The sequence below is a fragment of the Bos grunniens genome, chromosome 29 (genome assembly GCF_055505025.1).
Source record: "Bos grunniens cultivar Pamir isolate PY7600 chromosome 29, Bosgru_T2T1.0, whole genome shotgun sequence".
In the NCBI taxonomy this organism is placed as follows: Eukaryota; Metazoa; Chordata; class Mammalia; order Artiodactyla; family Bovidae; genus Bos; species Bos grunniens.
This window is the reverse complement of record NC_141193.1, coordinates 13,325,541-13,343,312: the sequence shown is the minus strand read 5'-3', so window position 1 is coordinate 13,343,312 and position 17,772 is coordinate 13,325,541. Positions and strand designations below refer to the sequence as shown.

Below are 17,772 nucleotides of genomic sequence, written 5' to 3'. Positions count from 1 at the left end.
GACAAGAAGCCATAACAGCTACTTGTTGCTACGCTGGAGATGTGGGAAACTGACAAGAGACCAAAAGCCTTACAACTCTCCTTGCAGTGTGATTTCAGGCTAGAAGTAGTTGACAAGGAAAGGCTGACTGGTAAGGCTGAGGAAGGGAGTAATCTGAGCCAGTAATCATTAGCTCCTTGGGAGCCCAGAAAACAGATGCATCGGTTCAGTCAGAGTTCTGTGTCATGGTTCAGAAATAGATGTCATTTGGCTTGAATCAATATTTAGCCTTGGGAATGGCAGCCATATCCTCTAAACAGAAGATTTCCTTTTCCCCATGTGGGAAAAAAATTCATAATTTTTCCAGACTCAGAAACAAAGAAAGCCCTCTTAGGGTCACTTACTCTTTGCAGGCATGCATACAATCTACAAGTTGGAATTATCATCATGGTGCCCATTTTCCAGATGAGGAAACTGAGGTTAAGGGACTTGATCAAGGTCACACAGCTATGCATGTGAAAAGCCAAGCACAAACCCAGGGTAACAGTCCTCAAATTGTGTGTTTTTGCTCCACACCCACTGGGAATGGTGGATTGTGATCTGGAAGCAATGCTTAGGCAGGAGCAAACAATATTCACGTTTAAATTGAAGAAAGTAAGGAAAACCACTAGAACATTCAGCTATGACCTAAATCAAATCAAATCCCTTATGATTATATAGTGGAGATGAAAAATAGATTCAAGGGATTAGTTCTGGTAGCCTGAAGAACTATGGATGGAGGTTTGTAACATTGTATGGGAGGTGGTCACCAAAACCATCCCTAAGAAAAAGAAATGCAAGAAGACAAAGTGGTTGCCTGAGGAGGCCTTAAAAATAGCTGAGAAAAATAAGAGAAGTGAAAGGCAAAGGAGAAAGGTAAAGATATACCTAGTAGAATGCAGATTACTAGAGAATAGCAAGGAGAGATAAGAAAGTCGTCATAAGGGAACAGTGTAAGAAGTAAAGGAAATAATAGAATTGTAAAGAGTATAGATCTCTTCAGGAAAATTGGAGATCCCATAGGGACACTTTATGAAAATATGGGCACAATAAAGGACAGAAAAATCAAAGACAAACAAAAGCAGATGAGATTAAGAAGAGGTAGCAAGAATGCACAGAAGAACTATACAAAAATGGTCATAATGACCGGGATAGGAATGATGCTGGAGTCACTCATGTAAAGTCAGATATACTGGAGTATGAAGTAAAGTGGGCTTTAGGAAGCATCACCACAAACAAAGCGAGTGGAGGGGATGAAATTTCAGCTGAGCTGTTTAAAAATCCTAACGAAGGTGCTATAAAAGTGCTGCATTGAATATGTCAGCAAATTTGGAAAACTCAGCAGTGGCCACAGTGCTGGAAAAGGTCAGTTTTCATTCCAATCCAAAGAAAGGCAATTCCAAAGAATGTTCAACTTATCATTCAATAGTGCTCATCTCACTTTCTAGCAAGGTAATGCTTAAAATTCTTCAAGCTAAGCTTCAACAGTACGTGAACTTAGAACTTCCAGATGTACAAACTGGTTTGAGGAGCCAGAGATCAAATTGTCAACATACATTGGATCATAGAGAAAGCAAGGGAATTCCAGAAAAACATCTACATCTGCTTCACTGACTATGCTAAAGCCTTTCACTGTGTGGACCACAACTAACTGTGGAAAATTCTTAAGGAAATTCAAGTACCAGATCTCCTTACCTGTCTCCTGAAAGGATACATCATTCAATATACTTGCATAAATCCCAAGATGCAATCAAGATTGCTGGGAAAAATATCAACATCCACAGATATGAAGATGACACACCCTAATGGCAGAAAGCAAAAAAGAACTAAAGAGCCTCTCGATGAGAGGAGGAGATGAAAAAAACTCAACATTCAAAAAACTATTCACAGACAGACACTCAACATTCATGGCATTCAGTCCCACCACTTCATGGCATATAGATGATGAAAAAGTGGATACAGTGGCAGATTTTATTTTCTTGGGCTCCAAAAGCACAACATACCTTCACTGCAGCCACAAAATAAATTTGTATATATAAAAAAAAGACACTTGCTCCTTGGCAGGAAGAAAGGCTATGAAAAACCTGGACAGTGTATTAAAAAGCAGAGACTCACTTTGCTACAGAGGTCTGTAGTGTCAAAGCTATGATTTTTCCAGTAATCATGTACAGATGTGTGATCTGGACCATAAGAAAGGGTGAATGCAAAAAAATGAAGCTTTTGAACTGTGGTGCTTGTCAAGATTCTTTAGAGTCCCTTATACAACGAGGAGATCAAACCAGTCAATAGAAAGGAAATCAATCTCTGACCCCTGTCTCAGCTGAGGCATCTACTGAGGGCCTCCAGGTGGGAAGAATGGATGCTTTCACTGCAAAAGTGCCTAACCATAGCAGCTCCAAGCAAATAGTTTGTAGCTCCACCCCAGGAGGAAGCTCTGAAAGGCTGAAGGCTCTGTGTACACTGGGTTCCTGATACAAGCATTTCATTCTCCCCAGAAGCATTGGAGGCCAAGGAAGGGGCATTCTGGGCCCTGGAGGAGGGGGATGGCTCAGGGATCCACTGAGGCCACCACTTAAGTAGGACAGGAAAGGACAGAGCAGGCATATGTAGCAGAGAGCTGGTGATTGGGGTTTGGGAACAAAAGGGAACTAGCTCTGCATGAAGTACCTCACCCAAACTGCCCTGGAGGAGAAGCCCAGTGATAAGTTCATCTGAGATTATATGAAAAGAGTCTATTTCATTATCCCTTATAATTCCTCTGATTGAGGAGGTGGTGGAGTTGGTGGGTCATCACAAATTCTTCCATGGCTTAGACCATCTGTCAGTCGCTATCCCTGGGGCTGCACCTCCCCAGCTTCAGTCATGTAGTGCTGGAGGAAACTGCAATCATATGTGCTGCTGGGCCAGGCCAATGACCATGTAAAGTCAATCATAGGACCCCTGGCCCTGCCAGGATGGCTGATCTAGGGCTGTAAATGTGAACTGAGGTGGGTCATTCAGAGAACACCCTTGAACTCTGATGGCTCCAAGCTTCTTTCCTTACTAGGAGATGCCTTCGGGATATAAAACACAAGGCAGGTAGCTAACTCCCATATTAGGTGTAGAAGCCTTAAGGAAGAAATTTGTCAAGCTAAGACCTTCAAAGAAGAAGGAAGGGAAAGAGTGAGGATGAGAAAGAGAAAACTGATGACTTCTGATTTCTTGGTTCCAGTCACTGAGACTTTTGTATTTGCTCTGATTCTTGTGTCCTGGATTCCCAGAATCATTTCAATGAGTCTCCACTTTCTGTAAATCCAGTTGGAGTGGTCTCCTCTCAAATGTGATTCAGACTTTGTTCTAGATCCTTCCCGATCATTGTACACCTTCCAGACTCAAACAGAGGCACCCATTTGTTTCAGCACCATTAAGAGTGAAACCCTTTATTCTTTCCTGAGAATAGGGTGTGCAGACCACCAAATACAGTTCACCAGCATCCTGGGCAGGAGTGCTCAAAGTGTGAGTGAGTGTGTGTTAGGAGCGGCCTTACTGATTCCTGAACCACTCCAAGCATTTACACTGCCTGTGCCAGGCCAATCCTGTCATTTCCTCGATCAAAAACTGAGAAATACAGCCTCAGGAAGACGTCACCCAGGATCCAGGTCTCTGTGGATGTACTACTCACTGTGTTCTCTTTAAAGGTGGGATAGCAGTGGCCTCTAGAATCCTGGGGGAGTCAGAGACACACACCAGTCAGCCTGAGCTCTTACCTGTGACTCCCCCGATATCCAGACCCAGCACAATTCTTCACTTTATTTCCCTCTTTCGGTAAGTATCAAGGGGTTTTCTCAGCTTCAGGGGATATGAGAGTTCATCCAAAACCAAAAAGGACCAAGACATGAGGTTGCCATGAGGAAGGCTGTGGGGGAGGGGAGGACTGGGAGTTGGGGAAACAGAGGAATGATAAACATCAAACTCCTACTGTAGAGCGTAAGGAACTATATTCAATATTCAGTGATAAACCACATGAAAATGAATAAGAAAAAGAATATATATTTTTTATGTGTATAACTGAGTCACATTGCTGTGCAGCAGAACTTAAGGCAAAACTGAGGATCAGCCACACTTCAATATAATTTTTAGAAAAGAACGAGCATGTCCATAGTTCTCCTCACTCCCTGTTTTTTCCCTTTTGACTCCTGCTCCTTGTTTTCTCTGTAGAGAATGCTGGTTCTCTTCCTGCATCCCCACAATCCATACTTTATTAAAAAACTTTATTTTGTATTGGAGTATAGCTGAGTTTCAGGTGGACAGTAAAAGGACTCAACCGTATGTATTGGTGTATCCTGGTCCCAAAGATACCCCTCCCATTCAGGCTGTCATATAACTGAGCGGAGCTCCCCGTGCTACACAGTAACTCATTGTTGGTTATCCATCTTAAATAGAGCAGTGCCCACAACACGTTCTTGAAGACTTAACTCAGGAACTCTGGGAAGCCTCCTTTGGCCCACACTCACCCTCTTTAGCCAGTCCAGGCTTGGTTGGGTAACTTAGTCTGGTTCCTCATCCCCACCAGTCAGTCGTAGCCCTCATCACCCCTAGTAAGTCCCCAGTGCCCCAATGCAGAGCGCCTTGGAATGCCATTTGCATGGAATCCAGGGCAGTTTTGCCTAGAACCAAGCAACCCTCCGTATAGCTCCATGAGTTTGTGGTTTTAGAATGCCTGAAATTTGCTCTCTTCCTCAAAGCCTTCTTTGAGCCCATCAGCCAGCTCTCAACTCCCATAGGGCGCTGACCTGAAGCCTCCACCCTGTGCCAGGTCTGAGCAGTCACTGTGCACCCTTTAACACCTTAGCATCCAACCTCCCACAGAGGGGTAGGGTACCCCAACTTACAAAGAGGGCACCTGGCCAGAGCAAGGGGAAGATGGCACTAGGGTGATAATGTAATTTATCATCCAAACCAGGAAAACTTCCAGAAGGGAAAGGACACTGTTAATCCCTATGGTGGGACGTCACACTGGGATTGTCCCAGCCATTCTCACTGTCACATGGCCTATTTCAGGGACTGCTAGAGCTGACTTTCCGTGTTCATCAATCTGAGGGTTCAGATTGAACTGAAGCTCTTTGAGGACCGAGGACCTGAGTATTCCCCTCTCCTTGTGACTCCCACCATGCCAGCATGGTGTGGCATCTCCACATTTATTTAAGGATGATCAATGTCCCAGACGGCCCTTTACTTTCAACTGCTTCATCTTGTGACAGGCTCTGGCCCAGCCACAGGGGCTCAGGGGCTCAGCAGCATCTGCAATGGTGTGACATGGCCTGCAGAGGGCGCCCTCCTCCCAGCAGCAGCCCAAGGGTTCCTGCAAGTTCTATTTTTGAATCACCTCTCAGGGTTGTCCCCTCACCTTGTGGATGTAGGCTCGAGCTGGCACTGGGTAGTTGATGCCGTTGATGGTGAAGATAATAGAGGGCAGGGTATAGACAGCAAAACATGAAACGTAGTGCTGTTGGAGAGAGAGAGAGAGAGGTTGGCCCTGGAGATCCTTGTTTGTGTGGAGACAGGGAGTGACCCTGGGGCATGACCCTTTACCTCGGAACCCTGTGGCGTGGCACCGATGAGCTTCTGGATGTTATTGACCAGTCTTCTTGGGCCAAGGATCAGTGATGTTCCAGTGTCCACAAGGGCCTCGCAGCCACCAGAACAAGCAATAACCTTTCTTTTCATGGAGATGCTGAGAGACAGTGGAAAAAGCGGGCATCAAGGTCACTCTGAGTCTCCCCAGAGCTGCCCCCTTCCTGACTGTCTCCTAAACAGCCCTTTGTCTCTTGCCTTCTTTTCCTTTGCTCTCGACACAGCACCTTTCTTGACATCCTCGAATGCAGTACTTGAATACACCAGGATCTTTTGCACCTTGACACAAATTGGTCTTCCTTCCTAGAAGGGCTCCTTGCCCTTTGACTAGCAAATTTCTTCTCATCTTCCAGATTCCAGCTTAATTGTATTGTTTTCAGGGAAGTATTTCTCCCAGTGTTTATCAGTCTCCTGTCTTGGTCACTTTCTGTAGACCCTTCCTCATATCTAGCATGTACCAAAATGACAGTTCACTATGTGGGTGAGTCATTTCTTGTACATCTGCCTTCTTAGATGTGAGGGCGAGTTTTATTCTCATTGCATCCCTAAAGTGCCTGGCACACAGTGGATGCACAATGTTTCTGTGTTGAATGAGTGAATGAAGACTGTAAAAATAATGAATGAGAACCATCCGAGAGCTGTATCTGGTGGGGAACAAATAACGGGTCAACCACAGAGTGAAGATGGAGATTCACAGTGGCAGCAGAATCTCATAATAGGGGGAGAGAGGAACTCCTCTGGGAGAGGGTGTCTCCCAGCACTGCTCCTCCCAGTTGTGCTCCTACAACCAGCTCAGACGCTGAGACCCTGGCCAGGAAATACATGACTAGCCCACAGAAACTCCAAAGGACAGGTCAGCTTTTGTTTGAGGGTATCACACAGAATCCTATCAAGTATGCCTCTTGTCCTCAGGTCAGTCCTGGATCCCACCTTCCTAATTCTCTATTATAGGCCCTGCCCCACTGTGTTCCCAGGTATGTGGGGTGTCTTTTTAATTAGTTGCTTTCACGTCTTAAGACTGCAGCCAACCTCTCTCCACTGCTGGGTAGCTACTCCCTAAGGAGACCAGTTTTCCCCATTTGCTCAGGACTTTCCCTGTTTTTAAACAGACATTTATCTGTACTGAGAACTTCCTTGGTCCCAGGTAGCCCTGGACAGTTGATCATCTTATAACTCTCTCCAGGCTAGTGAAATTCTCCCTGATCCTCTGTACACCAAACTGTAGAGTCCTCTAACCATGCTCCATGCCTCATAGGGCAGTGGGTTCAGCCCTCTCCCAGCTGTACAGACCTCTCTGGACCCTTTTAAAACCCTGGTCAGAGCCCTGGTCAGAAGGCCTGGGGATTATGAACCCATGGGTTGTTTGTGTATCTATATATATGTATATGTGTTTGTATGTGTCTCTGTGTGTGTCTCTGACTAGCTATGCATATTTTTATGTGTCTCTGTGTATGTTTATATGTGTCTGCTTCTGTGTTTCCATGTGTCTGTGTGTCCGTCTGTGTTGCTGTGGGCGGTGTATATGTATGTGTGACTGTGTCTTAGAACGCATTTGTGTGTGTCTGCCTGTGTCCATGTACAGTAGTGGGAGCATCACTTGGGCTGACCCTCAGAGGGAGAGGCTTACCGGTCCATGTGTACACTCCAGTCACCTGCGTGGATCAATGGTACCCAGTTGAGCTCTCCCTTGTAGTAGTGGTGGTCCACCCCACCAAACATCACCACACTGCCCTTCGCCCTGCATGTGTAGAGAGAAGAGGGGGCTTGATCCTTGGAGGACAGTAACGATGGCACTGTCTGAGAGCTGTGCTTGTCTACCCATCAAGGCCTTGTCTACCCAATAAGGTCCCAATTTACAGATGCAGAAATAGAGGCTAGGAGTGATTGAGATCCAGATTGAGGTCGGTTACTGGCTAATGAGTGGCACAGAGGAGGTTAGAAGCTGAATCATCTGGCTGGGCTCCACCCACTATGTCTTCTGAAGAGGCCCTGGACCTCCTATTACATGAATGTTCAGATATCCTCAAAGGACAGGGTGCTGAAGCATTTTTACTTTCCCCTTGTCCAGCTTGTTATTTTTCAGGAAAATCAAGGCCTGGAAGTGCTAAGTGTGTGGGTTCATGTCACCCAGAGTTGGCTCTGTTGGCCTGTGAACTCTACTGTCCAAACAGCCCCACACTCATAAGGGACCCCACCTCTGCTCTTCCTGTCTTGAAATGCTTAATATTTCTTGAACAAGGGGTCCCACACTTTTGTTTTGTGTCCCACACTTTCATTTTTCACTGGCTCCTGCAAATTGGGTAGCTGGTCCTGGGCTCCCAGTGAAATGCTAATGAGGAAGGAAAGATATCCACCATCCTTCTCCTTCCTTCCTTATCAAATTCATAAGCAAATCCTATAGCCTTAACCTCCAACAGTTTTCCTGTTGCCTTCCATTAGCCATCCCCCTCAATCACCCCCCTATACCAAGTTACTGATCTTGAGCTCAGGAGCAGGGTTGTATTCCAATAAAAATTTATTCATAAAAGCCAGTGGTGAATCCAGGTAGGGCCCTGGGGCCATAGTTATCCTGGGTTAGATTATCTCTCAGGATACTTCTTTATCAAGTGTTCTATAATTTTCATGGAACTGAAAGCATGTTACAGCTAATTTGGAGAAAAGGATTGTCCATCTCAGACTTACTTGCCCAAGTAGAAGGCAAAAACAGGCTCAGAAAAGGCACCTTGATTCTTGAGGTTGTCAAAGATGGGGATGGTTGTTATGAAGGACATGTCAGGGTAGTTCAAGCCCAAGACGCCATCAAAAGGTAGATCCTCAAACCCGTGTTCTTCCATGCTTAGTCCGAATTCCTGATCAGTACTTAGAAGGTCCCCAATCTGTGGGAGAGAAGAGTGTTCCCACTTACAGATATGTGAAGTGGGGCTAGGACTGGGCTGGGGTGCATTGCCATTAGATCCTCAGAGAATTCAGGCTGGGCTCTGTCTTTGGTGGTCCATAGACGGTTAGACCTACCTGGGAAGGGAATTTGGGTTCCATTTGAGAGAGGCTATGAATTTTAAAACATCTTCCCCTCTGAAAAACACCACCTGAGTGAATCAAATTGGCCTCATGGCTTCTGTACAGGTGTGGCAACCAAGTCAGGCCTGGACCGATTGGTGCCACCTTGTGGACAAAATGAGTTGAGAGCAAGGTAGCCTTCTCTTTGGCATCACTATGAACTAATGACGGGAATGAACTACATTCTCTGTAAGGTACTGTGGATTCTGGATCTGTCCAGGAAGACAGAAGCTGAAAACACAATCTTGCTTGCAGGATTCTATGAAATTACTGCCTGGGAAATCCACTTTTGGGGATATGTGTGTATTTGTGTGAGTATGTATGAGAGAGAAAGAGAGAGAGGGGAACTACTCAAGTACTTTCGAGGAGGCAGGCCATAGGTTTATTAGATTGTCAAGGGTCCCCTAGAGTGAGAACTCATTTATCAGGCCCCCTGACATCTGAGGCCTCCAATTTCCTACTCTGGATACCTGATCCTTTGACTGCCCCCAGGGTCCCCAGATCAGTTTTGTCCTGTCCCAAACACCCCACAGCAACTTCAATCCTGAAAAGCCAGCCTAGCTCCACCTCTTACCACATGTGTGACCTCAACAAGACCCTTGCTGTCTGCACCTCAGTTTCCTCATACGTCTCATGAGCTAATAAGACCACCTGCTGTGTGGGGTTGTTGCAGGATTAAACCAGTTATTACCTTAAAGTGCTTGGAACAGTGACTCAGAATATGAAAGTGGGTGCTTTTTCCCCTCTCTTCTCGATCACAGCAAAATGAACTTTGAACTGCTCATGGGCAGAGGAGCTGCACGTCCACACCTCAAGTCACTCTCTGGGTTAGCTAATCTGTTTGCTCGTGTGTCACCATGGGCACTGCCTCCCCAGGGACAGGATCCTGTGGGTAAGATGGCCAATATCTATGGGAGTTAGGCTAGGAAGGGTCCTTCCAGATGGTCCTGCATCTGTTTTGAAAGCAGTGGTCACTTCATAGCCAGTCCTGACTCAGCTTCTGTTTACACGTTACCCGAACGGTGTCATAAGCAAGAAATCCCTTCGTGCTCCCAGATCCATAGGTGATGCTGAAGGTCTTTTGGGTAGGCCGGAAGGTGGAAGACTCAAGATGTCTGAACCTAATGTGAGTAGCTGCAGACACAAGAGATGAATGTCATCAGGTGCCAAGGGTGGAAACAGGGCAGCAGGGCAAATGAAGGATGGTCCGGGTACAGGGTGTCTGTACTCACAACAGGCTGAACTGGGGCAAAAGACGGAGGGCACCCACAACTCAGATGAGCCTGTGTCAAAGACAACCTGGAATTCCTGAGGGGGTGTTCCAATGGTGATTTTGCCCACATAGACCATCTACAGGGAAAAGGAGGGAGTGGGTTAGTGCAGAACTGGCTACTCTCTATTCCCACACTGTTGCCTCCCTCTGGGTGTCACACATCTCTTGGGATTACTTTTGAATCACTGTGCAGCTCAAAGCCTTTGATCACAGAGGTGCTTGCATTTGATATATATATATTTTTTTTTTCTGTGCTACATGGTATGCAGGATATTGATTCTATGACCAGGTGTTGAAGTGGTACCTCCTGCATTGGAAGCCCAGAGTCATAACCACTGAACATCCAGGACCACTGGACACCCAGGAGAGTCCTGGTGCCTTCATTTGAGAATCTCTGTAGTCTCTTCAAACCCAGCCTCAGCATCCCCTTCTCCAGGAGGTCCTTCTTGATCAACGTCAGCCACTCTCTCTAAACTCAGATGATATCCAATCAACACCACACAGATGACCCTTTCATGACACGTATTTACTCTTTGCCTATCTCTCAGGCTGTCATGGGCATTCTTGAAGACAAAATAAGCCCGTTTTTAAAATCTAAATACAGTAACCACAGTGTTAGATTCTTATGGCCTTACATGGAATACAGGTTCAGTAACTTTTTACTGCTGTGGTTCTTGCATCTGTGGAAGCTGAATTCTTCTGCCTGAGGATTCACAATTGCTTAGCAGTTGGTTGGTTCTACCTTTTGATCAGTAATGGTTCACTCTTCATCTGTGACTGAGCGGCTCACTTAGTTCAGAAGGAACAATCTCCCTCAAACTAATGACACATCTTTGACACAGAAATGGATGTTTACCTGCCACCTGGTCATTGCCGGGCCCTGTCACCAAGACCAAGAGTTGAGGACGAGAGTTCCTTCTTCTCTGGGTGGGGTCCCTGTTTCCCAGGGTTTCTGCCTCCTGTAGGAGTCCCAACCTCAACATCCCACTTGGCACCTCCAGATGAGCCCCAGTGCTAGGCTAGAGCACCAGGGGGTGCTGTGGAGCACCATCCCCAATACACTCACATCCATGATGTTCCTCAGGGGATGAATAGTTATATTTGAGCCACGAGAAGAAATCTGGGACAGTCTGTAAGCCTGTTCCTTCAGGAAATTGTTCAGCATGTTTTTTTCACTGAGGGTTTTTCTCATGGTCTTCACTTTTGTTAGAGGTATTCTTTCATTGAGCATTTGACAAAGAAAACAAAGAAGCTACAATTAGCTGTCAGTGTTAAGGTATATTGTCATTGTAATGGCCCTGTGTATTTTCCAATCATTTTTATGAGTCACCTTATTATCAGAATTTTATGCATATACTATGGTAAAGACATAGGTTTGAATACAGGTTCTTTTCTGCAATCTTGGGTAAGCCATATGACCATGTGGGGTCTCAGTCTCCCCCTCGGTAAAATGGTATAATGCAACAATTCAAACCCTCCAAATAGAATATTCTGGGGATAAGTGAAGTGATGGATATAAGGTACATGAGAAATAAGAAGTCTTAACAATGACAGCCATTAGCATTGCTGTTGCCATCCCATGTGTCCTTCTCGTAGAAGCTCAGGGAAGGAGGTAGAAGGGGGACTCTTATCCTCTTTTACAATGGAGCAGTTTGAAATGCAAGAGGTTTCTGAATTGGCTTGGGTCACACTGCTTGTCAGATATGAAACAGTGTATATAAAACAGTGTATCTATCTCCAAGTTGAAAGAGAATTGAGACTTCAAAGAAGAATCAAGGAGATAGGGAACAATTTAGGAAAATTTAGAGGCTCGAGAAGGAAGGATGAGTCAAATGAAAAATTAAAAGAAAACCGCACAGAGAGAAATACACTCACAGAGACTTCCAAAGAGATGGAGAGATAAATGACAGTGATACAGAGATGCAGACATAGACATATACACACTGAAGTATCCAGGGAAAAAAGAAGACATGTTGAATAAAATATAGAAAAGTGCTATTCCACAGGACCACACCTAATTCTGCATAGACTGTGCACTGAACAATTGCAAGGAGTTCTATTTTCAGTAGAGCATGAGATGACTGGACCCCAAGAGTTGTGCAACCATGCAAATCTACACCAAGACCCTTGGGATCCACAGTTCCTATAGCAAGTTACTTATCAATAAGTAAGAGTTGAACATTAAGACTGTAGGGATATATTCCATTCCCTTTTAAACCTGATGGGTGGAAGAATAATCAGATGAAAAGAAAAATTCGAGAAAGGAATATGATGTGGATTACAGTCCCCATACTTACATGACTATGCACTCTGAGAAGGTCAGCAGCCCAAGGAGCACAAGCCACTTCATACTTCTTTCCTGGCTCCAAGTACTCAGGGAAGTTCAGGTTCTTAGCATGTAGTGGTGACTGGAAGCCCCTAGTTATATATGCTCTGACATGCCTTCTTTTCCCCTTTAGGCCACTAAAAGATCTGAAAAAACACAAATCTCAAGATAAAATCTTTACCTCCATCAGTGTCCTTGGCGAGTGGACTTTGAAGCTTCTCAGAATACAGAGAATTGAACTGTAATCTCTTCCTTGAAGCTGGGCTGGAAAATCAAACTGATCTTCATGGACATCTACAAAGATGGAGAACCTTGACTACTTGGAGGAAAAACTGCTAAGAACATCATGAAAATGGATACTAGGGGCCATGCTCGACATTCTTGGTTTCATGTCATCTTCCTAGCCGCTTTGTGAGATATGCATTGCTGTCTTTGTTGGAGAGGAGATTGCTAGGAAGATAAGTTGTCAAATGGCAAAGTGAAGACTTCAGGGACAGCCCAGGGACATACAACTGGCTTTAGTTAGTGGGTCTAATGGCAGACATCAGGGGCACCTATGATGCCAGTCTGCGTCAAAGATTTAGGGCAGAGCAGTACTTCAATTGCATGGTTTCAGTATTGGAAGAAATGTCATATCCACAATATATTTTATATCATCCAAAAACATACAAGGAAGAAGTGTATGCTTGGTTCTGGGTTAAAGGCTTCAAAGTCAAAGTTGATCAAGACAAAACTAGTCTTTATCTTAAGAGTGCTAGCAGTCTAGCTCTCACAAACTCTTGGCCCCAGGAGGCAAAAGAAATGATACTAGGACTAGGTTGCCATGTTGGGCCCTGGGCAGCACAGGCCTTACCACTGGGAGCAGCCTTTCCTACACTTCAACCATGCTGGAAAGCAGGCCAGTTGGCCATGCTTTCAAGAGAAGTCAGAAGTCTGGATATTTATGTACAATCTACTGATTTTAGTGTTAGCAACTAATTTTTTTTTCCTGAAAAAACAGTAGGAACCAAATCTCCACAGCGATGTGCTGGAATCAGCCTTCAGTCTCTGCAAGTTTTTATTTCTGGCCTAGAGTTGGGAGTGCAGTGTGAACAGAAAGGAATTTAATTCATGTTGGTTGATTTACAAAGAGACTGAATGCATACTGAACATGTGTGTTTCCTTTCTACTTATAAAGAAAGATCATCAGGGACATACAAACCAATGAATTTAAGTGCTGAAGATAAATGGATATATTTCTGATATAATTTCCCCATAGGGTCTATGCCATGAAAAATTTTGTCTGCCAAACCAAACATACAAAAAAATAATTTTGAAATGTCTTCCCAATCAAAAAAGACAAAACAGCTGTGGTAGCCAAAGTAAAGACAATCATGTTTAATGACTCATCCAGGACTTTAAGGGCCTCTTCCTGCATGAGATCTATCCATGCCTGTCCCTTGAATAAAACAGGAGCATCTCCTGTTGCCAGGTGTATGTAGATGAGGCACTGTGACTTAATCCTCATTTTTTCATGTTGTTTAAATTCAGTTTTGGTTGTTAAATCCCAACAGGGGGAATATGATGTCACTGACAAATGACACACATATATTCCTTTTGAACTATGGCGGTGGAGAAGACTCTTGAGAGTCCCTTGGACTGCAAGGAGATCAAACCAGTCCACCCTAAAGGAAATCAGTCCTGAATATTCACTGGAAGTACTGATGCTGAAGCTCCAATTATTTGCCCACCTGATGGGAAGAGCTGACTCATTGGAAAAGATCCTGATATTAGGAGAGATTGAAGGCAGGAGGAGAATGGGAAGACAGAGGATGAGATGGTTGGATGGCATCACCAAGTCGATGGACATGAGCTTGAGCAAGCTCTGGTGATGCATAGGGAAGCCTGGCAAGCTGCAGTCCAAGGCGTTGCAAAGAGAAGGACACGACTGAGTGACTGAAGTGAACTGAACAAATAGAGAACAAAACTGATAAATCTAATTGCATCAAGTTGTGGACTAGCTGCCCATAAGAACACATTACTTAAATGGCTTTAAAATTCAGAATTATGACTGTACATTCAGAGTGGAATATAATCTAAGGAAAAACAAAAATACTCCTCATCCAAACAAAACCAAAAAAATCAAAAGAAAAACAGGAAAGAAATCTGAAACTCTATTCAACAACTTCAGGTCAGTCCAGTCACTCAGTCGTAACCAACTCTTTGTGAGCCCATGAACCGCAGCACACCAGGCCTCCCTGTCCATCACCAACTCCCGGGATCCACACAAACTCATGTCCATTGAGTTGGTGATGTCATCCAACCATCTCGTCCTCTGTCATCCCCTTCTCCTCCTGCCCTCAATCTTTCCCAGCATCAGGGTCTTTTCAAATGAGTCAGCTCTTCGCATCAGGTGGCCAAAGCTTTGGAGCTTCAGCTTCAACATCAGTCCTTCCAAAGAACACCCAGGACTGATCTCCTTTAGGATGGACTGGTTGGATCTCCTGGCAGTCCAAGGACACTCAAGAGTCTTTTCTAACACCACACTTCAAAAGCATCAAGTCTTCAGGGCTCAGCTTTCTTTATAGTCCAACTCTCACATTCATACATGACCACTGGAAAAACCAAAGCCTTGACTACGTGGACCTTTGTTGACATAGTAATGTCTCTGCTTTTCAATATGCTGGCTAGGTTGGTCACAACTTTCCTTCCAAGGTGTAAGCATCTTTTAATTTCAAGGTTGCAATCACCATCTGCAGTGATTTTGGAGCCCAGAAAAAAAGAGTCAACCACTGTCTTCACTATTACCCCATCTATTTGCCATGAAGTGATGGGACCAGATGCTATGATCGTAGTTTTCTAAACGTTGAGCTTTTTTTTTTTTTTTTTTCATTTTATTTTTTAACTTTACAATATTGTATTGGTTTTGTCATATATCAAAATGAATCCGCCACAGGTATACATGTGCTCCCTATCCTGAACCCTCCTCCCTCCTCCCTCCCCATACCATCCCTCTGGGTTGTCCCAGTGCACCAGCCCCAAGCATCCAGTATAGTGCATCGAACCTGGACTGGTGACTCATTTCATATATGATATTATACATGTTTCAGTGCCATTTTCCCAAATCATCCCACCCTCTCCCTCAACTTTTTAACACTCCTTTTTCACCTTCATCAAGAGGTTCTTTCGTTCTTCTTCACTTTCTGCCATAAGGGTGGTATCATCTGCATAACTAAGGTTATTGATATTTCTCCCGGCAATCTTAATTCCAGCCTGTGCTTCCTCTAGCTCAGCATTTTCACAATGTACTCTGCATATAAGTTAAATAAGCAGGGTGACAATATACAGCCTTGACATATTCCTTTCCTATTTGGAAACAATCTTTTGTTCCATGTCCATTTCTAACTGTTGCTTCCTGACCTACATACAGGTTTCACAAGAGGCAGGTCAGGGGGTCTGGTATTCCCATCTCTTTCAGAATTTTCCACATTTTATTGTGATCCACACAGTCAAAAGCTTTGGCATAGTCAGTAAAGCAGAAGTAGGTGTTTTTCTGGAATGCTCTTGCTGTTTCGATAATCCATTGGATGTTGGCAATATGATCTCTGGTTCCTCTGCCTTTTCTAAAACCAGCTTGAACATCTGGAAGTTCATGCTTCATGTATTGCTGAAGCCTGGCTTGGAGAATTTTGAGCATTACTTTACTAGCATGTAAGATGAGTGCAATTGTGTGGTAGTTTGAGCATTCTTTGGTATTGCCTTTCTTTGAGATTGGAATGAAACTGACCTTTTCTAGTCCTGTGGCCACTGCTAAGTTTTCCAAATTTGCTGGCATATTGAGTGCAGCACTTTCACAACATCATCTCTCAGGATTTGAAATAGCTCAACTGGAATTCCGTCACCTCCAATAGCTTTGTTCATAGTGATGCTTTCTTTTTATTTTTATTTTATTTTTTAACTTTACAATATTGTATTGGTTTTGCTTTTCTATTTTTATTTTTTTTAATTTTATTTTATTTAACTTTACAATATTGTATTGGTTTTGCCATATATCAACATGAATCCACCACAGGTATACATGTGCTCCCCATCCTGAACCCTTCTCCCTCCTCACTCCCCATACCATCCCTCTGGGTCGTCCCAGTGCACCAGCCCCAAGCATCCAGTATCATGCATCGAACCTGGACTGGCAACTCATTTCATATATGATATTATACATGTTTCAATGCCATTCTCCCAAATCATCCCACCCTCTCCCTCTCCCACAGAGTCCAAAAGACTGTTCTATACATCAGTGTCTCTTCTGCTGTCTCATATACAGGGTTATTGTTACTGTCTTTCTAAATTCCATATATACGCGTTAGTATACTGTATTGGTGTTTTTCTTTCTGGCTTACTTCACTCTGTATAATAGACTCCAGTTTCATCCACCTCATTAGAACTGATTCCAATGTATTCTTTTTAATGGCTGAGTAATACTCCATTGTGTATATGTACCACAGCTTTCTTATCCATTCATCTGCAGATGGACATCTAGGTTGCTTCCATGTCCTGGCTATTATAAACAGTGCTGCAATGAAGATTGGGGTACACGTGTCTCTTTCCCTTCTGGTTTCCTCAGTGTGTATGCCCAGCAGTGGGGTTGTTGGATCATAAGGCAGTTCTATTTCCAGTTTTTTAAGGAATCTCCACACTGTTCTCCATAGTGGCTGTACTAGTTTGCGTCCCCACTAACAGTGTAAGAGGGTTCCCTTTTCTCCACACCCTCTCCAGCATTTATTGCTTATAGACTTTTGGATAGCAGCCATTCTGACTGGTGTGAAATGGTACCTCATAGTGGTTTTGATTTGCATTTCTCTGATAATGAGTGATGTTGAGCATCTTTTCATGTGTTTGTTAGCCATCTGTATGTCTTCTTTGAAGAAACGTCTATGTAGTTCTTTGGCCCCATTTTTTGATTGGGTCGTTTATTTTTCTGGAGTTGAGCTGTAGGAGTTGCTTGTATATTTTTGAGATTAGTTGTTTGTCAGTTGCTTCATTTGGTATTATTTTCTCCCATTCTGAAGTTTGTCTTTTCACCTTGCTTATAGTTTCCTTTGTTGTGCAGAAGCTTTTAAGTTTAACTAGGTCCCATTTGTTTATTTTTGCTTTTATTTCCAATATACTGGGAAGTGGGTCATAGAGGATCCTGCTGTGATTTATGTCGGAGAGTGTTTTGCCTATGTTCTCCTCTAGTAGTTTTATAGTTTCTGGTCTTACGTTTGGATCTTTAATCCATTTTGAGTTTGTTTTTGTGTATGGTGTTAGAAAGTGTTCTAGTTTCATTCTTTTACAAGTGTTTGGCCAGTTTTACCAGCACCATTTGTTAAAGAGATTGTCTTTTCTCCATTGTATATTCTTGCCTCCTTTGTCAAAGATAAGGTGTCCATATGTGCGTGGATTTATCTCTGGGCTTTCTATTTTGTTCCATTGATCTATATTTCTGTCTTTGTGCCAGTACCATACT

At 43.8% G+C, this 17,772-nt stretch overlaps 1 protein-coding gene across 1 annotated transcript; it reads right to left on the bottom strand.

Annotated features, from left to right (window-relative positions):
- Nucleotides 1-3,568: 3,568 nt before the first annotated feature.
- On the bottom strand, nt 3,569-12,359 carry LOC147342140 (pregnancy-associated glycoprotein 1-like). The gene is made up of 9 exons (XM_086385218.1): nt 12,259-12,359; nt 11,028-11,178; nt 9,921-10,038; nt 9,704-9,822; nt 8,314-8,507; nt 7,259-7,369; nt 5,590-5,731; nt 5,405-5,503; nt 3,569-3,721 (listed from the first exon to the last, which is right to left on the bottom strand). The coding sequence occupies exons 1-9, from the start codon at nt 12,309-12,311 to the stop codon at nt 3,569-3,571; spliced, it is 1,140 nt and encodes a 379-aa protein (XP_086241344.1). The 5' UTR covers nt 12,312-12,359.
- Nucleotides 12,360-17,772: the final 5,413 nt, after the last annotated feature.